At 36.7% G+C, this 26,174-nt stretch overlaps 1 protein-coding gene across 1 annotated transcript in view; it reads left to right on the forward strand.

Annotated features, from left to right (window-relative positions):
* Positions 1–26,174, forward strand: part of DNER (delta/notch like EGF repeat containing) — a 114,145-nt gene that overhangs the window by 73,117 nt on the left and 14,854 nt on the right. The window contains exons 5-9 of the mRNA XM_053952265.1: positions 657–802; positions 6,434–6,587; positions 9,248–9,361; positions 17,897–18,121; positions 25,474–25,596. Coding sequence (XP_053808240.1) covers positions 657–802; positions 6,434–6,587; positions 9,248–9,361; positions 17,897–18,121; positions 25,474–25,596 — 762 coding nt within the window. The remainder of the gene's footprint in view (positions 1–656; positions 803–6,433; positions 6,588–9,247; positions 9,362–17,896; positions 18,122–25,473; positions 25,597–26,174) is intronic.

A 26,174-nucleotide genomic window follows, 5' to 3' on the forward strand; every position in this document is an offset into this window, starting at 1 on the left:
AGATTCATGAATCATCCTGTTCCTTGTCCAGTGTTCCTATTTCCATGTTAAGTTCATCTTTACCTGCCATATTAGCTTATAGAGACATCAGACCAGACAACCAATAATACTTGTATTGCAAATACACAAAGAAATGCTGTCAAGTGGTGTATGTATATTCTTGTAAACTTAATAGAAAAAAGAACCAAAGGGATTCTCCATCTTTTACCATTGTAAGGAATCTAGGTGCTTTTTAGCTCTGAAAGTAACTTTTATGAATTCATGTAAACATATTTCTCCACAAAATTTTATTTGCATGTTCCTTGTCATTAAAGAAATTAAAGAAATATATTTTTTAACTTTTCAGAAAGTAGCAGGTAAAAGCATTTGATTTTGAAACCTAAAAAATGTAGGTTTGAGCTCTGGAAGTAGATCTGTTTGACCATCCTGTCTTCCTTTTTTTAATCAATACCATGAGGTTTGTCTCCGAACTGTATTTTAATTTGTATTTACATGCCTTGCATTCAGAGAGGTGTGTATTAAGTATTGAGCAATTTTGTTCTTAGTTGGCAGTTTATTTCAAATCAGTTTTATTTCTTTGTCTAGCTGCAGAGCATAAACAGTATCAGCCTATTTTGTCATATAACAAGAATATTTTCCTTTTTTTTTTTTTAAAGGTTTTTTGAATGATTCAGTTACCAAGTGCATTGTGGCTCTGCGCTTGACTGTGGTGGTGAAAGTGAGTACCTGCATGCCTGTGGGAAGCCATTCAGACAACTTCCCATGTTCAGGGAAAGGGAAGTGCATCACCAAGCCAGATGAGGTAAGGTCAACTTACCAAGACATTCCTGTAATGTGGCAATTCCATGCTAACTGAAACACAGGGCAAATTGTCCTTGGTGTTTATACCTTGCAGCTGTGTAACAGCTGTCGAAAGCTCACAGGTGTCACTAGGTAACAATATATATCTGCTATTCCTGAAAATCAAGCACCTGAAGTAAGAGAACAGAAACAAGATGCAAAGATTCACACCCTGCCCTGGCAATAAAAACAGTGGTTCAAGTCAGGTGTAAGGGAATTTGTACTGCATCTTACAGTCACTGTAGAAGGAAGTTTCTCTAAGGTAAGACCACAGCGTGGGCACTTGGGATCTCCAATCTCCAGCCCAGTGTGCTCAGATTTGTTAAGTTCTCAACCTTGTCATACGTTTTAGGTCAGCTTTATCTAGTGCTTCTCTCTCCACATCTTAATAATTGCTTACTCAGACTAGACTGACCAGTGCAATGGAATTACCTGACTGTAATTATGAGAAGAAGCAAAATGGAGTAATTTGGTAGTGGTTGTAAGGTTTCCTATACAGCTTTGTCCTTTACATAACACTGCATTGAGGGATTACGATGGCAATTCCACTGGACATTGGGGATTTTGTGTGATCTAGCAACATAAGAAAATAAAAACCAAATCTGTCTAATTTGCAGCCTGTATTTTGCTTTTACAAAACCAGACTGGGCTTTTGTGATTTAGATATTGTATACTCTGTTACCTTCTATACATGTTATTTTTTATTTCATGGATTAAAAGTAATTTACAGCACAAATATGCACAGTTAATCTTTGGTTTCATTATTATTCATTTGGGAGATAAAAGCAGTAGTAACTGTTGAGTAAATATTAACAGCTGTGAGCCTGCTGTGAGCACAAAAAATTTGGCATATTGAGTGAATTCACTTGTAGTTCATCTGCTACCATTTTCTGATTTAAATTCTCAGTAAGCATGTTTGATAGAAAATGGTGTTTTGAATTGTAACAACAATAATTAAATTGCCACAGTAATCTATACATACGTGGCAGTACTAACATCTGGAATAATTATCTGTTTTATTTCTCAAAAATGAATTTGTAAAATGCTTGAGGTAATGTGTGAACATAATTATTGCAACATGAATTTAGAAATAAATGCTGCTTTACTATAGTAGCTGGCTGGTATCCAAATAAATTATTCAGATACAGCGTTCTATTTCATAGTCCAGTTTAGTTTTTGTGCTTTACTGTATTTATCATTTTTATTTTATAAATTCAGTATTTTGAATTTGACTTACATAAATAATATGTTCAAGTTTACTATGCTTAACAGTTGTCAATTTGAGAGTTACATCTTTTGATAGATTGCCGAATACATATATTTTCATGTTTTGTCCAATTTTATGACTCTAATTTCTTTCTCTTGTTGTATGTGATGTTCCAAAATAAAAATAAGCTGTTTCCTCTATCTATGCAGAAGAATTAATCCTTTTCTGTATTAAGGGAAAAGCATATATGGCCTCTAATAATTATCCACCTGTTATTAATCTTATAAGATAAGTAAAATTTTCTTTAAAAAAGACAGATTAGCTTCACAGCAAGAAAGAGAAGCAATTATTTAACTCAAAAAAAAAAAAAAAAAAAAAAAGAGAAAGATAAACCAGTATCTGTATGTTCCTACCTGTAATCTTGACATTGGAAGGCTTTGTATGTTAAAATCAGAACTGTGAGTGATGAGAGAGCCTGCCTTGTGCACATGCAGGCTGCTGTTTTCCGTGGCAAGTGAATGGAAAAAATTAAGATTGTTCATATCTTTCCCCTATTCCTTCTCTGAACCTAATAGCCGGAAAATTTATTAAGGTATAACATTATTTTTGTATAACATGCACTAGGCTGTAGTTGACCAAAACCCTGTGGCTGAAGCTGTTATCTAGCAATTAATGGCAGTCAGAGATCAAGAATTAGCAGGATTCTCAATATGTCTAAATATAAAATATAGATAAAAATATGTAAATATATTAATATGTCCAATGAACATATTTATCTATCTTCAGATAAAATTTCAACTTCAGAAATGCAATTGCTTCTACTTTTGCTGTCTCAAACTGCTCCTGAGTTTTCTAGAACTTGAATAAATGAGGAATGCTCCCAGTCATCCTCTCAAATGCCATCAAACCAGTGCCAGGTGCCTGCTGGGCTGGGGTAGCTTGCTAGAACATGAAATACAGTGACCAAAATAAGTTAATTTATATCCAGCTTCCTACTCCAGGGGTATCAAAATGCCATGTTGTCTTTTTGTCTGTCCTGTGTTTCTAAATCTGTGAGCTTTTCTTGTTCTTTAGTCTATTAGGTGCATCAGAGAACTTCAGATAGGAAACAAGCGTAAGATAAAAATAGAGGGACATATTTCATTAAGTAGAATGTTTCTGCAATTGTTTAATTGAAATTATGTGAGATGTGCTCTAAAGTATCTTGATGATTTCCCTAATGATGGAGCCAGCGGCTGCCAAAATTGCATGCTTGACATGACAACCATTGTGTCTGTTTCCCACAACACACTTCTCATAAACTTTAATTTTTCAAAAATTTAAAATGCGCCCTTTGCGATTTGCTGTTTGTTTTTATCCATAATTCATTCTGGTTGGTTTTGCACAATCTAGTCTTGCAGGATGCAAAGCAACTTCTTAGAAGAATGCATAAAAGGCCCAATGCCATGAGCAAGCTCAGAGCTCTGCTGGCTGTAGTCATTGCTTCCAGTGCCAAGAAGATTAATGGTTGTCTTTGGGCTTTTATGTACTTCATAGTTTTATTTCAAATTTAGTAGAATGTAAAAGAATGTAGGAACGCATCTGCTTATTGGGAAATTTAAATGTAGTTAACAATCTGCAGTGATACAGGAGGGTACTGTTATGTATAGAGTGCATATAACTATAAAAAATGAATTCTGGTCTAACCTGGGATTCTTGGCCAGTTCCTTGCTGGTCTATAACTTGATTTCTACTCAGATGCCTTTATAGAGTATGGTTATAAAAAGCAAAGTTCTAATGCAAAGTTTTGTTTTCAATTATTGTTGCTTTTGAATGGAAGATAAAATTCATCACTTTGACCAAAGTTCTGTGCAGCGAGGTGATGCTGAGCTCAAGTGATGCCTTTTCCTTCCTTTGTATGAGCTTTTACCTGTTTTGCTGCCATGATTACCTCTTGTCCACAAGGGAAAGGAATGTGCCAGAAGTATAGCGCTGGTGTTGGCATCATCACAATGTAAATACCACTCTCACATTCATCTGCTCTCCTTTACACCAGGATGAGTTAACAGTTAGCAGTTAATGGAGGAGAAAAGTTTTCATGTTGACCCAAAGGGGAGAGATTTGTCTGGTGTGAATTTCTGAGTTCATGTAAGATTTTGAAGTGAACTTGGACCATCCATTGATTGTGAGTGCCACAATTTTGCTGACATAAGAGGTTGTTTCTCTCACAGATCGCTCTGTTCCATAACTTTGGCTCTTCCACAAAAAATATGGATGGGCTGACTGTGTAAATATGAATTTTCATTGCTAGATTTAAAACACATGAGATTTACACAAAAATATCTGGCCTCTGCCTGCACAGAGAAATAATATATTGAATTGAATAGCAATGCTTTCCATGTCTTCTGTGTGGGCTGAAAGCTTTGGGATAGATCCATTTGATAATAATCTGTAAAAAGGCAGATTATAAAACCCCTCCTGTATACCTGAAGGTATGCTGTCCTGCAGATGGACTTATTTTCCTAAGTACAGTATGCTCTGAAGTATGTAATTGTCATGCAACATTTTGCTCATATATTATAGTAACTCACACTGAGTTGTACTAAATACTGAAAGTCTTTCTCAGTAAGAGAGAGTAGACATTAGCTTTGTTCTGGTCATCTTAACTTCTTTGCCATTGTAAAAAAAAAAAAAATATTTACTACTCTCCTAACTAGAATAGCAAAAAAAGTACTATATTCCAGCTGTATTTATAATATGGTACAGGTTGGATAATAGCAAATTATTTTTAAAATGTATTTTATTGCCATCCAAAATCATACTATATATTTGCACTTAAGTAAAATATACAGATGAGCTCTTGATTGATGGTAGATCATTTTGGAGTTCTTACTGACATTAATTCTAGCATATTGGCAGTGTGGAGCTGCTTCTTGACTCACTTTTGTTCAAATATACTAGTACATGTTATCTATTCAGGAAAAAAAAAATGAAGTATCATTTGGGGTAAGTGATGATACCCTAATCTTCTCCACAGAATAACTTGGCAGAATCTCAGAACTGTTACCTGTCATTAGATATTTCAGATTGAAGTGTTAAAATGTTTTTATTTTGCAGCTTTCAAACCCCATTTTGTTAAGTACTCTCTATGGTAAATTGATCCCTATATCAAACTCTTGGATAAAACTTTAAAGATAGTTACTGTGTTATGTGAGTATAGTAACTTTGACTCTCTCTTTCTTGCCTGTCTTTCCTTTCCGTTGAACTACAGCCTTGTTTGGAAATCGGTCATTGGTGATGTGTGAGATACTCAGAGCTGTTTTTTGAAGAGGCTGGGGTAAATTCCAGAACATGTGTAGACTGTACACTTAAGAAGAGCTTCTGGCATTCCTGATAAATAACATAGTCATGGTTTTGAGTTTTGAAGATGTATCATATTTATTCTTGTGCAACTCTGCCAGTGTGATATTTGTAAGGAAGAGTGAAATCTGGAAGTTTTTTATTTAGGTGAAGACGATTATTTTCTGCTTAGGTCACAACTACTTATTCATATGAAGCTAAACCAAGCAAAAATAGAAGCCTCCATCTCTTTGTTTCTAGTTCCATGCAGGTTCTGCACTTTGCATTCCAATGTTTGTACATGGGACAGCTGCGTTCCAGCACCAAAGGTCTGGCTTTGGAATAGACGAGAGTGAGTGATGTTGCCATCTAGTGTTTGATGAACAAAGATTCAGATGTCATCTAAATGCATACCACAGAGGAGAGAGCTTTCCTTGCTTCTTTTCTTGGAGACTTCCTTGACAATCTTAGTCACATATAGAGTTTTTAAATCTGATTTGAATTATTTTATTACCAACAAAAATGTGCCATATCATGCCTCCTGTAGGTACCTTAAACCTTTAAGAGGTGTAGAGGTCTTGATTTTTATTAAGCAACAAAGTCTGGAAAAGGTAATGAATACACTCAGAAGAAGACATATTTTAACAGCATTGAAAGGGAGTGTTACTGCTGAAGTACCACTCTGGGTGCCTGTCATGTAAAGAGTGCATATCTGTAGTAGGATTTGGTTGCTGTAAATCTGCACATTATTGATTCTGACAGTTACTTCAGCCTATAAATCTAATTTCTGGAATGGAAGAAAAACGTATAATGATTTAGATATTATGGATATGATCCCAGACTCCTTGTCTAGATGAAATGACCCAACATCATTAAAAATTTGAGCTGAAGAATTGGTGCAGGTTTAGTATTTCAAGGAATAACTTTGTACTTTGTTCAGTTGATGTATTTATGGCAACTACTGTTGGTATGAACAGGAAAACCAAACCATCTTTGTTTAAAAGTATATTAAATGAAAACATCATCTTTGAAAATTTATTGTGAAGTACATATCCTCTTTGTTTTTAGGCAACATTTTTTTGTGAGTGTGAAGATGCATATAAGGGTTCCCTGTGTGAAGAATTTGATGCCTGTCAGAGCCAACCTTGCCAGAACAATGCAACCTGCACTGATGTAGCACAGAAACATGACAGGAACAATTTCACCTGCAGCTGCCTGCCTGGTAGGTTTTGAATTCTTAAATAATGCAGCTTTGTTTGACATTTGGTGCATCTCTTTTTGCAGAGTAGTGAACTGTGCAACTTCTGATACCAGAACAGACAGAAAATGCAACAGCATAAGGGCAGTGGAAGGTTCTTCACTGGTGAAAAATGCCATTGAAAGTACATGTCTGAACTGTAACCCTGTGATGGAATTAATCATAACTAGTGGAACTTCACCTACTAAAAATACAGGAGCAAAATTTAGTTTATATCAGCTTTTTCTTCATCAGGTTTTTTTTTTTTTCAGAAGTGTTCTGTGACCACCACACATAAGCTAAGGTTTAGCTTTTTTGTTTTTTTTCTAATAATTCTTCTTAATTTTTTTAATATCAAATGTCTAATGTCATTCAAATGGTTCAATCATTGTTAAGTTCAGTGGTTTTTGTTTCTACCCATAGTTATTGTATCCACCAAAATTTGTGTCCACACACTAAAAAACAGTCTGGAAAACAAACTGTTGTAATTTAACTTTGAATTTCTAAAAATATTAATTCCATATGAAAAATATTAAAGAAAACTGTAGGTAAGAGTTTAATTATCCTATATGTCTCCATATGCAAGTTTCAGAAACATTTATATGTGAACATGATCATGTTTCCCAAATTCTGATAGAAGGAAATGTTGTGAAGTTAATTATCAGCACAAAATGTAGAGGTGTAACGATTCTTAGCATGTATCTCACCAAAAAACTGCTTTTTCCCCCCGTTCTCTGCATTTCTAGTCCCTGCAACATATTTGGGATGCTATTCCTGAATCATATTCTCTTTCAGATGAATAAAACGTGCACTAGAGGTGGTAATAAGATAGGACATATTTATGTTTATAAATGTGTCAGAAGATAATTGTCTCCAATGAGTTTCCCTGCAAGCTGTAATGACAATTGCAGGAAGACCAGTTCTTGTACTGAGTTTCAGAGCAGCATAATCATTTCAGCCTTCATGCCACATTCTTTTGGATACATGTTGAATTCCAGGATAATTTTGAACCTTCACAAACTTGGTAACAGTTCAAAGATGGAAGGATGTTTAAATGACTTAAGCACATTCAATACTGTGTTACAATCTATAAAAATAATCAACTGAATGTGTAAACTAATAAAGCTGTGAAGTCTATAGATGAAAGAAGTCAGTGGATGCAGTCTTCTATAATACTTCATTGTTGCTCTTGTAAAATTTATGTGAATTTGAGACCAGTTAGAATTCCAGAAAATCACTAGCTTTCCAGAGTGAAGCTGAGATCTCTCCCTCCAAGTGCTTCTACCCAGTCAAGAGGACCTGCCACATGAGACCACATTTTTTCCCTCCAGTTTAGGTGATTCAATAGAATAATTTTACAATAAACAGCAGTTTCTTTTTCCAGGTTTTGCATTGCAGAGTATAGTTTTATAATTTAGCTCTCTATAGCATATAAAAGTGGAAGGTACACAGAAAGTCTTATATAGATGTTTTTCTGTAGTAGTGCTGTAGCAACTCTAATAGACAGCTATTTTATGGTGACATCATAAATTTAAACAGGTATGGGTCTTACTGTGCACAAAAAACACACCAATTTTGATTGCATTAAAAATAATTATTGAATAAAACCATGGGTGTTTCCCCCCCCCAGTTGATTAATTTTGGGGGGGGGGGGTCCCCTTCTTTCTCCCCTTTCTCCCCTGCATCAGCTAAATCCTATCCATGTATGTCCTCTGCTTCACCTTGGGGTCTTTCTGTTCATAGCAGTGCTTATCTGGTCATAGCTTACTAGCCTTTAACACCAGCCATTTGGTTAAATATGCTCATTATGGAAGTTATTAATAATTTTTGTAGGGTTCCTTTTAAAAAAATAAGATGTCCCTGGGTGTAGCAAGTAGTTTTTTCTTCAATCATGCATCCAAGATATTTTCTTGGAAGTAATTAAGAATTAGAAAAGGGGAATGTGTGGTATTTGTTATGAAATTTAGGTATGGAGTGTAGAATAATTTAGATTGTACTTTAAGTTTGTTCATTTTTTGAGGATGTGTTACAGACATCAGACATATGGAACAAAGCAAACTTATGGTCAAATAGTACAGTACACACAATCTGTAGCTCGTGAACTTATAGAAGCTTATTTGGAAGAGTTTGCAACTGTGCTGAGCAGTTCTTCACAGCTCCCACTTAAAATAAACACTCTTCTTGAAGCCCAGAAGTGGGAGCAAATGACAGTCATTCAGCATATGCACAAATAATTCGTAGTGTTAAGTTCTGTTTAAAGCCTTGATAAAGATTATTGACTTGGGATTCAAGTTGCATTTGAAAACCATACCAAAATGGCTTTATTTTTTTGGTTATATGAGTACCAGTGAGGACCCAGTATCTATTGCCAATTCACTTGTGATGTCAGAATATTGCTGTTGGTAAGATACAACAGATGTAGTCTCTAGAGTTCTGCTGGTTTTGTATGCTTCTCCTGTGAAGTATATGTTTTAATTAGAAATCTCATTTTGTAAGAAATGAGAGTCTGTCCTGGATTCTGTTGCTTATACTGGTTAATTTGATTCAAGAAAAGTAATGGTATTGTTTGGATGGCCAAACAGTATTTTTTAGTGGTAAACCCTTGTTTTTGCTACAGCTGCTGAATATTGTGAGCTGTTTTGTAGGTTACACTGGAGAGCTGTGCCAGTCAGAGATTGATCATTGCATCCAGCAGCCATGCCAGAATGGAGGGACCTGCTCATCCCACCTCAATGGATTCAGCTGTCAGTGCCCAGAAGGTAACCAGCAAACACCTTTCTAGTACCTCATGCAAAGTGCTGGTTTTCCTCTAAATTTTCAGTTATATTGACGTGTAGATATGTGTATTTAAATTTTTTTAAATTGTGCCTTAGCTTGTAATTGTAAGCAGAAAACGAGATGAGGGATCTTGGGATAATCAGCAACAGTATATGACGTGTTGTAGGAGTTTAGTGTTTCAGTGTATATGTGGTGCAGAAATGTTTTTTAATTCTACAGTAGAAATCAGGCTCCAGCACTGATGATAAAGGTGAATTTGAGGAGACTCAGGGTGTGATCTGATTTTTATGTTGTCCACTAAATTATGAGAAAAAGATGTCTCCCTTGCAGTATTTGCACTTTTCTGCACATGGGCTAGTTGGCTAAACTGTGTGTAAAAGTAATAACTAAAGGAATTATTTCAATCCTCCAAATTTTTTAATTAATTCTCCTTTCCATTTGGACATATTCCTTTCTTGTCATGAAAGCTTCTCACTGATTCTCACTGGTAAACCTTGTAAATGTGAAACAAGGACACCCCAATGCCAGAGCGTGCTTTTGTAACACTGTGCTGACTGCAACGACAGATCCCTAAATTGCACATGAAAAAATTATGAGTGGAAGTTTTCAATTATGAAACCTCCTATTCGTTATTTATAATTAAGATTGGAACTTTGAACTAATTATACTTCTGTCCTTCCTTGATCTGTGGATGTTGGTTTTGTTCTGCCAGTACTTTAATGCTTGCTCTAAGGGTGCGAGTCTTTGATAACTGCTCTGGTAATACCTATGAGCTTAATAATGAAGATTATTTGTAGTTTCGTCAGGCTGATTCCTTGCTTTTCTAGAGTCCTATGCTTTAACATTTAACTGCTGTGTTGAAATACAGACTGACATATTGACAGCCATGCAGATCCTGCATGTGGAAAATTTTTGGAAATTGTTTCCTTTATAAATAGTAGTGAAATTCAGGAGAAAAATATGAGATGCTAGACTTCGTCTATAATTTACTTGTGATTTCCCAAAGAAATCTGTTCAAGAATCTTTAAGGAAGCAATGCAGGAAATGATCTTTCCAATAATGCTGGGGAGAGCAGCTACTGGGATTTTTGGTTGGTTTATGTCTGCCACATGTATTTCCGTGTGCGGCTTATCAATTGCTCGCTCCTCATGGCCTGTAAATGAATATGCTGATCATAGCTCAGCTTCTCTCCTGCTGCCCACGGGGCAGGGTCTCTGCTGGGCTGAGGGCCCTGTAGGGCCGTGCTGGCCGCCGTGGCTGTGGCTGTGGCTGTGTGGCGGTGCTGGGCGCCGTGGCTGTGGCTGTGGCTGTGGCTGTGCCGCGGTGCCGGCCGCCGTGGCTGTGGCTGTGTGGCGGTGCCGGCCGCCGTGACTGTGGCTGTGGCTGTGTGGCGGTGCCGGGCGCCGTGGCTGTGGCTGTGTGGCGGTGCCGGCCGCCGTGGCTGTGGCTGTGTGGCGGTGCCGGCCGCCGTGGCTGTGGCTGTGTGGCCGTGCCGGGCGCTGTGGCTGTGCCGTGCTGCCGGCAGCAGCTCTCAGTGCCCTGCCGAGGCCGCCGTGCCGCGGGCGCTGTGCGGGGCTGTGGGCGCTCTCCGGGCCGGGGCTGCCGTGAGGGCAGCGGGCCCGGCTGCCGGCTCGGCCTGGCCCTGGCGCCAGCAGCGGCGCTGCCCCTGCGGAGGCAGCTGCTGGCCGTGCCAGGGCCCGCGCTGCGCCCCCGTGCGGGGTGCAGGAGAGAGAAGCCTGCCCTCCACCTCGCTCCAGAGCGCTCTTCCCGAGGAGCCTGACAGAGCTTCCTGCTGTGCCGCTGCTGTGGAATTCCCGCCGGCAGCAGCTTTCTTGGGGCACGATGCCCAAGTCACTGGTGGTGCTTCTTCTCTGGTTGCTCGTGTTTGGATATCTCTGTGTTGAGATATTTGATTCCGCAATCTTGTTGCCTGCTTTCTTCCCTGAATATTTATCTTCTGCTCCTTTCTTTTCCGTTGATCCATATTTGTATTTGATAAGCTTCCAGTTGTTTCTGTTTTGTGCTCTGCTTTAAATTTAATTTTGGCACTGTTACTGTACTACCATAGTGTTTAGGCTGTATACATTGCTCTTTTTCGTTCTGGGCACATTGGTATCATCTTCTCAGTATTCTGATCTTTTTGTTTGTTGGTGCTTCTGTTTTGTTATGTGTTACAAGCTTATGCCCCTTTTCTGCTTGGAGTCTTGAGGTTTTCTATGGTTTCTGGACTTCCCTTAAAGATACAATGTGATTTTTGGACCTCCTAGAGGAAAGAAAAAAATCAAACCAGCTTCTTAGTGACTTCAAGAAGAACCTTTCTGCTCCTGGGGTTTGTTGATAGGCAAACATGCTTTTTGAGTCATCTTTCTGAAACTTTCTGTGCAGTTACCACTTCTAGTCTCCAGCGTTATTTCCGTATTTTTGAGAACAGCAAAGATGGAACTGGGGGAAAAGCTGTTACTCTGGTTATTCATTTGTATGTCTGACATGCTCACACGGTATAAATGTTTTCAAAAGCACTGGGGCAACAAAAGAAAAAAGGCTTTTCAGAAATACACTTACAACTCCTGTTAAAATCAGGAGTTGTAAATTGACCTGCATTGTTTCCAATGTAGAAAAAGCCTTTGGAGGGGACAGAATGTTTTGGAAATTACTTTCTGGACTGGCCAGGATTATTTCTCTTAGTCTCATTTTATATTAGTTCCTTGGTCATACAAAAATCATTCTTAGGTTTGTAGGAACAAATGACATCTTCATGGTTGCTCTTCTTGTGCCAGCCTGTGATAACTCAAGAGCAATCCCAAACCTTCTCCCTGACTCCCTCGTGTTGCTTCTTCATTTTGTTCTGGAAGGTCTAATGTCAATGAGCTGGAGAATTCAGATACCTTGTAGAAGGAAAGAAAGAGTCGATTTAACAAAACGTATTGTCTAAGTTTACTAATGACTGTCCCTTGATCATTCTTACATGTTTTGAGGTGTTACCCTTCCACAGAGGCATAATTTGGGAGCTTCTGTTTGGATTTTAATCTCTGAAGAGATTCAGTAATTTTTGTAAATACAACAGAGTAGTTAATTGAAAATTGCAGATGCAGTAACTTGCAAATTTGCCTGCCAACCCCCAATTTTCTAATTTAAGTGAGGTCTCTTGCTCTGTTGCTATTCTGCTCTGCTTTATAGTAATTGCTTGTGAGAAAAGGCTTTTCTTTCTGTAGTGCTGATTCAGCACAGTGGGGAAAGGTAACCAAGGAGCTTATGTTTGTGCAGGAACTACAGTCTGCAGATATAACGTGGCTTGGAAAAGGATAAGAAAATGTGGCAGCTATCACACAAGGAAAAGATGGCAGATAAAGGAATTGATGGAAACAAGGAAGAATGATCTTGAGCTTGTGCCTTTCTTTTACAAATGAGATCTGTAGTTCATGAAAAAGTACATGATAACTGACAGAAGGTCAGATCTGAGGCCCTGAAAAAACAGCTTATCTCAGATGTGAGCAATTCATGGTGACTCTTTAGACAATTTTACTGTCTTGAGAGTCCTTTAGTAAAGAAAATTTCATTATGCTTACAGATTCCATTTTCTGTGGGATGTAATGTAGGTTTTAATATCCAAAATAAATCAGAAAATAAACTCTTATATGAAGTTGTTGAATCTCCTGTAAAGAGAAAATTGGATTTTATATTTGAATTTGTAGTGAAGAAGCTTAAGCAATACTGAAGACCAAAGAACTTGTTTAAAATTTTGACTTTCAGAATAATGTTTGGATCTTGTATTTGCTTACAATCAGATAGGGATCTTTGATAGTTTTATTAATTTTATGTCAATAAACATACATTTAGTAAATATTATTTTCAAATGTTCATGCAAAGGAACTTCTAGATATTGTTAACTACACGTAGTTAACATGCCATCCTGAATTTGAAATTTATGTTCAGAATCATTCCATCCTGATAACTCTTAAATATCTCCTCTCATTGTCTTCCACTTATTGTAGTGTATAACAGACTATTGTATTGACAGTAACATTAATAGATTTTATTTAAACTGCTTGGGGTACTGATCATCAATTTACAAATTTGGTTCCTCCATTTTCTTTAAGCTTCTGAGAAGTTATGTGTATTTCCAAAATACCCTGAAGTGGAACTAAATATACAAGTAATAATTAGAAACCCTGGTTGTAAAAAACCCTGGTTGGTATAAATAAATGTCATTACATTAAATTAATAAACACATATTATTAAATAAATCAATATAAATTTTAGAGATGTTGAAGCTAGTGATCCTTATTTATGTAGTTATCAAATTCACAGAAATTATTGAAAGTTAAAATAAAAAAAACCTCAACTGTATGGAAATTGTCTGATTGTATGGTGAGGAAATGTGCTCCTTCCAGACAGAAATTTTGTAAAATTAGATAGAATGAAAGACTTGGTACTTGAAGTACTTGAAGGTACTTCAGCCTTTGTGAATTTTGCTCTTATAATAATATTAAAATGATTTAGTAATGGACTATGGTTTAGAACAAAGCCATACAATAATGAGCAAAGTGCATATCAGTTATAATAAAGAAATAAACTTCTGTTGCAAGATGTTTCTGAAGTTCTGTTCCATGGAAATTTGATGTCCTGATGATAAGTACAGATTAACTGCCTTCAGTGTTACAGGAAAACATTAATTTTTGATAAAAATAGCTTGCATTCAGCTGGCCAACCCCATCAAACTGGCTTGACTTCTTGGGCTGCTCCTACATGCTTTATGTGGAGGTCACCAGCTTGGACAGAAGGGGCAGAAATATTTTAATTTGGCTTATTAAATTTTTGAAAAATGGTCATCAGCAATAATGGATATCAGTCATCCTCTAGAATAAAAGAAGAGCGAAAACAATGCTATGATAAAGAGTTGAATATATATAGATTACATTAAATTCACATTTTGCATTGATTTGATTTTACTTTTGACAGTTTCATTTGAGTAGCTGCAGGTAACTACTGCTGGCAACACATTGAGCAAAAGTGTCCTGAAATATCTGCAGGCGTTTCTGAAAATACTAGAAAGCAATAAATTTATGAATGCTCTTATAATGGCTTCTGGGGTTTAGAAAATAGAGTTTGACAGCTATAGAAGATGCTAAGTTGTGATTCATATGTGTTGATTTGCAATAGCAGCTAGAAAATGCACATTGTCACCATGAATCTTAATTGATTGGGAGAACAGAAATTATTTACCGAGACTTAGAATAGTTTAAGTTTCAAGGTTTTCACTATTTTCTCTGCTTCATTGTTCATGTAAAAGCCTTTTTCTCTAGTACATCTTGCAGATGTCATTCTAACTTCTTCAGGTTTACATAGAATAAACCCATTTACAATCATGATCACAGGAAACTGGGTCACACAGCTGTTGTATATGGAAGATTTCCCAAGGTTACTGGTGATCAGAATGCAGAATTTTTTATATTACCATAAGAGAGTTTAATTTACCTGAAGAACATTTTGTTGTTAATTAAAAATTTTTATGGCTGTTTAGTTTCTGGTACTTTCCACTAATCTAATGTTTTTACCTGGCACCTTCCCAAATTGCTCTTATTGTTAATAGACTTCTCCTTAATGCTTGAATGGGTTTAGCCTCTATTCATCTTTATCCAGAAAGACTTAGCTAGAGTGAATTTCAATCAAAGTCTTACAGTGTTTTAATGATCCCTTGATCCTTCTGATTAATAACTTTTTTCTCTTTACAGAATTCTGATGAAATACCATTTATTTCCTCACATGACAAATTTCTATAGGGAAAATAATAAATTGCTTGTATTTCTTTTAGTGCTTATCCCTGCATTTCAAAGTTAAAAGTTTTGTAATCCTGAGCCCTCACAATTCACAGACCTAATTTTTCACATACTTGTAATTCTTGGAATTGAGTCTAATGTAACATTCAGACAAGTCAGTTGTTCTACAAGCTGTATAAAAAGGCAGTTCTGCGGTGTCTTCAGAAAAGGCTTGACTTCCTTGACTTGCACATGGCTCTTTTGCTTTCAGTAGCCAAATAATTAAAATCCCACTGTGATGAGAAATTTGGCTCTTATTTGTAGTTTTTCTGTTTCTGAAATAATATTTCTGATCTAGTTTCTATCACATCCCTGGAGGTCTGTAGCAATTTACAAAGCATATCACCTAACTGAAGACTATTATACTTCTTGACAGCTAGCCAAATTACTATCCATGTAAGCACAGACATTGTACTGTGGGTTTTACCAGTATAAATATCTTCTATTACTGCCTTTCCCCTTTACCTTCTGTGTTATTCCTTGGTAAATTTTGTATTCAGTTCTTTCAAATTACCACTAGACTTTGCATTTCAGTCATGTCCCTTTTATGCCAGCAATGACCTACATGCAGGGTTGTGTCCATGTTAGCTGGTTGAAGAGCAGTTCAGGGGATACTTTTCTGCTGATAAACAGTGATGATTTTTTTTTTTTGGTCTGGAATTCGATTATATTTTCAGTCAATACACCTCTGAATTTGATTTTTGTAGTTATTACTTGCATTATTTGCTTCCAACAATTGGACTGGTATGGATTTAAACAGAATGAAATGCCAGGATAATAAATTTCCATATTTTCTGCTTTGAGTATTTTCAGATATTTGACTCATGCTTGAGATTTGAACTTCCAGAATCACCTAAACGTATTTCACAGTGCAGTCAAAGATAGCACAAGGGCAACATGTTTTGGTGTATTTTAAACCTGCATATGTTCTTGAAGTGCTTTGTCACTTGGAACATTAGCCATCTGCCAGTAACCTCCTCTTTGGAGGGAAGATTACTGCAAAGGTTGTATTAGTGTCATTGTGTGACCTCAGATCTCCTTAAACCTTTTTAATCTGGTTTCAGAGTTGCTTGAGAGATTTCACTGGACTCACTGGCTGACCTCCTCCTGGTAATAGTTAAAAGTCCTTGAAGATTTTTTAAAATCTGACCAAGATTTTATTACAACAATACAGGCTTTGTTACTTCACTAGTGAACTGTTGCTGGAATTACATCCTTGCTCTTGGGGTTTCTGTTCTTTGCAGTTTCTGATGGTTAGTTATCATCTACAGGAGGGATCTCTAGTATAGGATTCCACAGTGTGTATTTTTAGGCTCTCTGTGTTCAGCATTGGTGAGCAGGTGGTCCTGACAAAGCCCATGAAGCAATTGAAGCCATGGGATAGCAAAATGGGGAGGACAGAAGGCTCTTGCCTGTTCTTCATCTGTGTCCTGCCAGACCTGATTTTCTCTCCTGGTCTGTTGCAGAGTTTGTATGACAAAGCTTAAAAGTCCAATCTGTAGGTTATGTCTTTTCTTTCCATCTTTCTAGCTCTTTTTTTTTTTTTTTTGTAAATTATATTATTTTTTCCATGTTTTTCATTCTGTAATTCTGATATAAGACTTATTGATATCTAAGGGAGAAGCAGCATTGAAAGTCATTTGTCCAGCACCTAATGTTTTGAAGATGCCCCTAAAATCCTACTGCCAGTTGTGACCAAAAAAAATCCAGAAACTCTGGCACTCACAGAGCAATTGTGACCTCCCCATCTTTTCTTAGTTCCATTTATATAAGTTTTGTTAACTCTGTGAGTAGATCTCTGTAGTATGCTCTGTGTAGGTTACTCACCTTTGTTTATTATTCTACTGTAATATTAAGAGCTTTTTTACAATGTAAGATATTCCAGGGAATTTTAAGCCTGAAAAGTGATGGTCTGTACAAAAGGACCAAATACTTATTAAAAATATATATATATAACTGAATGGAAAGGACAGTTGGTTCTTTTATTTGGAAGGGTTCTAGAATTTGAATATGCTTTTCTGACTTGCTTTAGGATACAATAACCCTGCATTGTGTTACTATATACATGATGTATGTGTATGTATAGGTACAAGCTGTAGTTACTGTAATTTATTAAAACATAATTCTTCCCTATATCTGATTAAAAGTTCCCTTGGAAGAATATCCTTTTCCTTATGTCTGTTTTTGGCATGGTGTTCCTTCAATAAATCATTGTCTCTCCTGCTAATGAGAAGTTTGTTCTTGTGAAAGATATTTAAATTATTGAAACTCAATAAACCCATGTTATGTTTAAGAGGTTGTTACATTTTACATACCCATTAACAGAGGAAAAATAGGTCGGTTTGGGATTTTTTTCTTTTTTCCTAGTCTAGCCAGATCCTAATCTTTAGAAAATATCTTCTGCTTTTCAAGCCAGATTCACTCAGAAAGCAGATAAGCACTGTCAGTTTCAGCAAATATTCTTGCAATTCACTGCCTTAATCATTTATAGTATGATATTAGCTGAAGCATCTCTTTTCAGAGAATATTAATAGGCAAAATTAGAGTTTATTGTGTAAGAAGTCTGTATTTTTATAATATTCATAGAATTAAAAAAAAAGGAATATAGATCTGTCAATGGCTTACTTTTAATGTGCTTTAGTTCTTAAAATTGTATGCATATCAGGATGCTTACTTATCAAACCCTTTTATTTCTTTTAGGCTTTTTAGGAACCACTTGTGAGGACAAGATAGACCCTTGTGCATCATCTCCCTGCCAGAACAATGGAACCTGCTATGCAGACAGACTTGCCTTCTCCTGCAGCTGTAGTCCTGGATTTACAGGACCTACATGTGCTCAGCTGATAGATTTCTGTGCTCTGAATCCGTGTGCACACGGCATTTGTCGCAGTGTTGGAACCAGCTACAGATGCCTCTGTATCCCTGGTTTGTACCAACAGTTACATCCTCTGTAAATCTTCTAATATTTTTATATGTGGGTTCCATATATAGCTTAAAATTACTTCCTTTTTTTCTCAGTCTATAAAACAGATTGAGCAGATGTTCTATCTGTTTAGAGCAATGGTAGGAATCTACACATTGCAATAGAAAAACCAAAAATTGCAGAGTGAGCATTGAAATACCCACTGAGATCCATATGGTTTGAGTGAACTCTACAGCTGTATTACAAAACTGTAGTCTACAGGATAAATCTTTCTAAGGGAAGACATCAGCACTGTTGGAATTACAAAATTTAGTAGAGAGAATGGAAAATGTGACACTGATCATTAGGGAAAAACAGACAAGGTGGCTGAACAGAGGTAGAGAAGGAAAAATATTGGTTATTCCAAAAGGTTTAGTTCTGCCATCCATGTTTACATAAAGTGTCTCTCTAGAGAAGATCCAGCAGGGCTGCTCAGGTGAGTAGAGTGAGGAGACTCAGCTGGGAACTGTTTGACAGCACAGCCTGACATTCATGGGATCTGTGTAGCAGCTGATTTAGCTCCAGATTTTTTTTATCCTTGCACCAATATAACAGGCTATTGGGGTACTTATAGCTCCCTTTTTCCATTTTAGCAATGATAATTAGTAGGTGAAGTCACAGTTAAAATGTCTGATAATCAGTGCTACACATCCACCACTTCTTAAGCACTTACAGAGTGAGCACCAATCTTTATTTTCACTTGAATGGCACCTTTTTTTTTTTTTGTCTGTTCCTTTGAAGCTATAAACTTGAAAACTGAAGAAATTAAGGACAAAACAAATTTCCAGTGTACAAGGAGTAAACTAAGGAGAGGCATTTGATAGTTAGTAGCTCTGCTGTGGCATTCACATTGTTCTACACTCCTTTCAGAGGAATACCTTCTCTCTGCTGCTTTTCCTTGTTTTGTAAGAAACCAGTCATAATTCTTCATCTCTTCCATCTCCCTTTTCAGGATGTGCATGTATCCCACCAATCTATTTGTGGATATTTGTGAATATGGGGATTTTGTAATGAAATAGACTTATTCAGCATTTTTAGGTGGTGTCAGAATTTATCTGCTGTTTAGAGACATAAAAGGGGCCATCAGAAATTTTTTGGGGGGTACTCGCAAATTACCAGAAGCTATGGAAATTTGTTGTTGGAGTTGACAGATTTATAGTTAAATTGCATACTCTTTTATAAAGGAGAAAATATGAAAGTGAAATGCAGACAATACCACACTAATGTTACCTTATAATGCATTTGTTGACAGCACTTGTCATTAATAGTAGGAAAAACTAGACTTTTATTTTTCCAAGAAACTCAGGGAAGTTTTAATCATCTTCAGCATGTTTTTGCCTGTAGTTCAAACAAAGAAAAGCTAGTCAAATATTCCTGGTCGAGTAAAAGCTTTTTTCAGAACTTTAGTACCTAAACCTGATTAGAATTCCATGTTTTGTTTTTTTCAAAATTATTCTGTCTCTCTCAGGACTTAAAAGTAAGACCTCTCATGTTGTGGAAACTTGTTTTTATTTGAACAATATTTATGCTTTTAAAAGTTAGAGTTGAGAAGCCTTAGAGGTTGCATCCAGGACAAAATGTGGCATTTATTTAGTTAAACTCTTTTGTGTTGCTCCATATATGACATTAAAAAAACCTATTTATTTTTTCCAAACATTTTGTAGACTGCTGTAAACTTTACTTTTAAAAATAACATTACTTGCTTCACATAGAGGTGGAACTAGAAGCCAAATAAAGTGAGCTTGTCATTAATCTGTCAGTAGTTTAAAAACTTGGGTAACTTATTTCAGGTCATTTAAGAACTGCACCTAAGTGGCATCAAGATAGGGGTAGACAGAATGTTTCCTCCTTTTATGCCTTTTCATTGTTATGAGTGTACCATTATGGGCTTTTATTAAGTCATAGCAGCAGAATTTGAATCAATTAGTTTCAGATATTTTCCCCATGAGTTAAAAGGATAATAGATAAATGACAGTCAACTTCTGTGTAGATCAGCATGTAGGAGGCACTGTGACATACACTTTGCCCTTGGTTTGGGTAAATACTGAGTGTAAGGCAGGTAAGAGCAATTAAACTTGAGGATTCCTATGTTGCAATTCCTAAAAAACCCCAAACTAAAGTAATGAGTATAAATCATAGCCTAACACATTTTTGGTATATCTGTCGAAAAGCAGTTTGCTATAGGGGGTGAGTAATGTAGTTATGTCTCTGGGATATTAAGAAGCTGGATTCTATTTCCAGTTTTGCCTGAACAGACCTTGACAGTATCTGTTACATTACTTGTAAAGTGAATAAAATTTGTGTACAGTTTAGAAGCATTATCAAGAGTTAATAATAAAGATATTACCAGGAAAGAAATGGTCTCTGCCTTGTGACCTTGAGGCTTTCTGACTTGCAGGCTCTCAGCATCAGTATGCCTGCTCCTAGACCATTGCTTCTTTGTACAGGAGGCTTTCAGACATATCCCCGAATTCCTACACATTATTTTTTTTAGGTATTTTAATGGAAAATGACACTTTAGAATTCTGTTCTATATTGATTATCTGATATATCTGAAAAACAGTTTAATGAAGTTGGGATCTGTCACTTAAATTTTGTGTTCATCTCTAGGATGCTATAGTCTTTAAGTATTTGACAGAGGATATAATTTTCTAATACAGAAACAAAGTGCCCAAGAGTTTTGCTTATATGTATGACCTGAATTCTGTCCTTCCTTTAAGCACTGTTTTACAGTGTTAGTTGGATTTTGGATTTTCATCTGTGTTACTTCTGCCTCAAAAATTAAACAAGAGAGGAATTTAAAATTGTTCCAATTAGTCCAAGGTCTGTGCAAGTCTCCTTGCTTGGTAGGCAGTTTGGCTTCCTTGTTTCTCTGGCCAATGTACAGATTTGAAGAATGATAAATGATAGTGATTATACTTGCATAGCTGCACAATTTGCAGAACATGAACAAGCAGACATTTGCTACTAATTTTTTTTTGTGTGTGTTGACTTTCATTGTGGGCTTTCATCTAATAGCTTGTAGAGGAAAGCTAATTGCGTAAGCTAACTTGGAAAGCAGTCTAATATTTTGAATGTTCCTTTTTTCAGAGTGGAAGGAAAAGTGTGCAGGTTATTTCCAAGTTGAACATACTTCAAATGTCTGCTGAGGGGCTCTGTGGAACTCCCAAGCCTATGCAACCATACCTACTTTGTACTCTGTGTGTGATTTTTCAATTGCATATGAAACCTTACCTTAAGTCTTTATTTATATGCTTACACACCCTAATTATTAACACTTATCACCTTGGCCTTTACAGGTAACAAAGAAATACTTAATGTTTGGACATTAGATTCAGAGTTTGTGTCATGTTTTACTTCTTACCTCATATTAAAGAACTAATTATAATAAAAGTTATTGTGTTCATTTGCTGGCTTTCTCATCTAAAGTCTGGTTGGTGAAACTAGTGGGACCCCTTTGTGTCTGTGTATAGAATGTTTATTTAGTCCTTGGGTCCCAAACCAGCTTCTTCTTCCCGATAAACCTTTTTATTCTGTATACAATTGTTTTAATACAGCTACCATTATAAATTTCAAATGCAAATATTTAATATAGTATTTTTAGTTTTTTCTGGTCCAAAGTGGAGAAATGTAGCTAGAAATTGCATGGCTTAATATAGCAGCAAAGTTTTGGATTTGGGTTTTTTAAAGACATAGATTTTGAAACTGCACAGCACATGTACAGACATTAACACCTGCCCTCTATATAAATATATATGGTGGCATATATAGAACATTTGGGGGAAAAAAAAAGAAGAGTTTCAGAAAAAGTGCCACAGGGTATAAAAAGTGGCTGCAACTTTAGAAGTAGTACCATGGAGTATGTTCCCTTGATTTTACTGCTCATGCAGCTTAATAGATAATTCTAGGAGCATAAGTTTATTTCAGTGCCTTTGCAGAGGCCAGAGCAGCATTTGTCTGCAGCAGTTGCAATTTTTCTTTTTTCTGTCTTTTCCCTTCTCACATTTTGTAACTGAGGCAGGATATGTGAGCTCTGGAAGAAGTGACTTCAGGTTAATTAATTCCAGTTCCTGACTGTCTGTGAGCTTATCATTGTTTCTGTTTCTTCCACTTCTACATTACGACAACCTTCCTTGCAGCAATCTGACCATGGCTGGTGAACATGGCTTCCTACCTTCCTGCCATCTGGAGCATTCTTCTCTCTTTTTCTTATTTAATTGCTGTATAAGCTCAGACTTTAACTGAACACATTTATTTCCTGGCTATATAGCATGCAACTCTCTGTCAGTGAGCAGCCATATGTATGAACTGATGCTGTTCCCTGCAATATAGAGCTGGTTTGCATTGTACCCCATTAGGCCTTCCCATAAAGTTGGGATTTATGTTCTGCTGCCTTGATTGGGTGAAATGTTAAGTATGGATAAGCCCAGGGAGTCACTATTGAGGGGTTAGTGTCTAAAAAGGCAAAAAATATTTCAGCTTTTTTCTTTATTGATTTCTAAAAGGAGAGTAAGCTTTTGCCTCTTTCTTTTGTTAACCTGATAGTGCAGATATTCTTGACAGATTACTCTGCTGTATCTTTTGCTCCTGAAGGCTTTGACAAACCCCATGTGTTCTCCTCATCAGCCCGTGTGACACAGATTGTGCGCTCCCTTTCCTATTTTCTCCTTCTGCAGTTTCTAACAGTCATGTGCAAAGACAGTGCAGTTCAGTATGTAACTGAAGGCCATGCTTGGGCACAAATGGATTTTCTCTGTTCTTCTCAGGTGTAGTTTTTTCTGCTATTTTTATGATATGTTAGTTATGAGATTTTATTTCTGTCAGGAAAATAACCTGCTCTCTTTAAGGCACCCTTCCAGTTGCTTAAGAAAGAGGAAAAATAATTTGGGGATGAAGAGAATGGCAGCAGATCTGTTTCTGCTTTTGTAAAGACCAGTGGCAGTGGGCTGTAGCAGTGGGATGGTCACAGAGAGGGAAAAGGGGTTACATAGGGACATCTCTATTTTAGGAATTTTTTAGGTTCCCTGTCCGTTCCTCAGCCTCTGAAGAGAGCACATCAGAATTGAACTTTCATTTTCAGGTGCTGCTTGATTTCGGGAAGATTTTATTGCTAGAGACTTTTCCCAATTTCATGTGGCCTGGAAAAGTTGCCCTTTTTTGAAGCTGCAGTGCCTCTTGTGGGTTGTGTTTTTTTTTTTTTTTTAATCCTGTTCAGGACACAGTAACTGGAGAAGTGTTCTTAATCCACAGAAACATTGCATGCCACAAAAGATGCAAAGAGCTGCATTTGGCATTGGCTGAGAACATAAAAGCAGCAGAATTGTAACACTACTAGGAGAGGAAGCAACTACACTAGAATCCATTACTCTGAAGTTATTTATGAAAAGTGCTCCTGTTTCAATCTAAATTCTTCAACAAATGTAAAAATTATTTATGTCGTGTTTTTGAAGATATATCTGTGAATTCAGTGTACTACAGGGTTTATATATCAGTATAATTTAAAAGCAGTAATACAAGGAGAAGTGCTCATTAAGAATGACAAGGTACCTCTTGTCTCCCTGAGGAGAAGGATGCCTTTCCCTCAGGTGGTCCCACAGCGGAACGTTCTCCATCCCAGCAGTTCCAGCAGAAGGAAGCAGCTGGCCCCAGGGTGAGGGCGGTGAGGGTGAAATTGTGTGTGGGTGAGACCTGCCCTCTCGTGGAGAGAGAAAACATCTTTCCCTGGCTGTGTGCATGGCTGGCTGCAGGCCTGAGGAGGTGATACCATAGTTCATATTGATTTTGGAAACCAGACAGCTATTTAGTCACAAATCCCCTTCGTTCTCTTGGAAAGGTGAGAAGTGGAAAATATTTTTCCTGAGAATATCTAATTACATCGGTGTTAAACACTGGGAATTCCCATCTGTTTTTCGTTCTGATTCTCCCATCTGATTTTGGTGGTTTTTATGTTGGCTGCAGATCTCACTACATAAGGATATTTCATATACTCTTAAGCTAGATAAACTTCATTGTAGGCTAGCAAGAAAACCCATAACATTTAGCATAATTAATTCTCTATTGCCTGGCTGACAGCTTTGGAGAAAGTGGTTCTGAAATGTTTCTTAATACCTTACTAGTCCAACTATTTCCTATGAAAGGACAATTTTTCTGAGAATCATAATGCATGGTATTGTCTATATATCTTGAGTAGTACTAACAGTTGTATCTTCAAAAATTTTTGTTTTGAATTATCCATAATAGGGAAGGAGAGGGTGAATGCAAATGTTGTCTGAAGGCAGCATTTGTCCTATTTTCTATTATTCTATGAGAGTCTTGGGGAATATTTAGAACAGGATACTGAATATAGATTGATTGCGACTTACTAAACTGAGAATATGCCCCTGTCTTTGGTTCTTTGTTCATGAAAGGTACCCTTCTTTCATATCTGTGAGTTTTGCTACTAGAGATTACTTTAAGAATTAAAATCACACTGCAGAATCTACACTTAGTATTTTAGGCCTTTTTCCTGGCACCTGTATTCATGTCCATTTCATATTTATTCATTGTACATTCATTCATCTAATTTTTTTTAATGTAATGAGGAAATCAAGCTTTTATAAGCACATGAACACTGTTCCAGTGCATAGTATTATATCATAGACGACACTCAATCTGTAATTTCAGCTACTGATACGACTAATGATTGCGTGGCACACTAAGTAATGAAAAAGGTGCTGTTTTCAAGTGGATTAACTCCTTCTTTCTTATCTCATAATACAAAAGGCTCAGTGGCTGTTAACAGGCGGTGTAGCTTTTCTCTGCTTCTGCTTTCTATGTTTACCTAATCAGCCCATAATACCTGCCTATGGCTTGGAAATACTGTAAAGATTAAAGTACCTTAATGCTTCTACAGTGCTTTGACATTGTACGGCATTAATGCTAAAACATTTAATCATTCTAACTACTGTTATACAATTATCACTTCTTTGATGAACAGTGGCTTTGATGCAAGGATCCAAAAGAGCTGGGAGATAGTCGATATTCCTGTATTTATTTAACAATCAGAGTGTTGCTATTCACATTGCTGCTTCTGGCCTCTGCCACCAGCCTTCATCCTTACACCTCATTGTGGTTTATTGAGGAGCTGGGAATTCTCTCAGAATACTGTGCTTCCAATATTTTCTTGGTAATTTTCACCTGGGGAACAGATACCTTTAAAATTAATGTCTTAACATATATCAGTTTGCACAGTATATTTAAATTAGCAAGCATCTGCCCATGGTCTAGAGTTGCTTAATTGTTATAACTATTTGTGTTTCCTCTTCATGTGATTTAGGTTACCACGGCCTTTACTGTGAGGAGGAATATAATGAATGCCTCTCTGCACCCTGCCAGAATGGAGCCACCTGCAGAGACCTCGTCAACAGCTACGAGTGTGTGTGCCTTGCTGAATATGAAGGTAGGCTGGGGTTTGCAATTGTTCTCTGCATTTTTAATGGTAGGTTCTGTTACAAAAAGAGAGGTACCGTATCCTGAGCAGAAATATATCCCTCACATAAAATTAACAGAGACAAACTTCAGTATTGATCCTGATCCCTTAATCTTTGTTCAAATTAATAGTTAAGATTTAGCTTCTCTGTGAATAATACATATCCTGGTCTGGGCACAAATGGATTTTCTCTGTTAATCTCAGGTGTGTTTTTTTCTGTTTTTATGATACGTTAGAAAGTGATGAGATTTTAAAAAACCCATAACTGTTAAATAGACTTTTTCATCAGTTGTTTTTGGAGCCTTTACACAGAGAGCTTTCAAATTATTTTTTATTTTCTCCAGTGAACTGAGCTAAAAATATAATAATAAAAGATTAGTATTTGAAATAGATTAGCACAAAGGAGTAGAAATAAAAGTTTTATCTTGATTGTTCATTTAGAAGACTGTAAAGCCCAGAGAGAGTAGTAGGTCTGTGACTGCTTTTCCATGTTAACTGCAGCTATTCTTAGATCTGCGTTCAAATGGAATCACTCTTTGGCATTTTTA

Source organism: Vidua chalybeata, chromosome 10 (assembly GCF_026979565.1).
Source record: "Vidua chalybeata isolate OUT-0048 chromosome 10, bVidCha1 merged haplotype, whole genome shotgun sequence".
Taxonomy (NCBI): domain Eukaryota; kingdom Metazoa; phylum Chordata; class Aves; order Passeriformes; family Viduidae; genus Vidua; species Vidua chalybeata.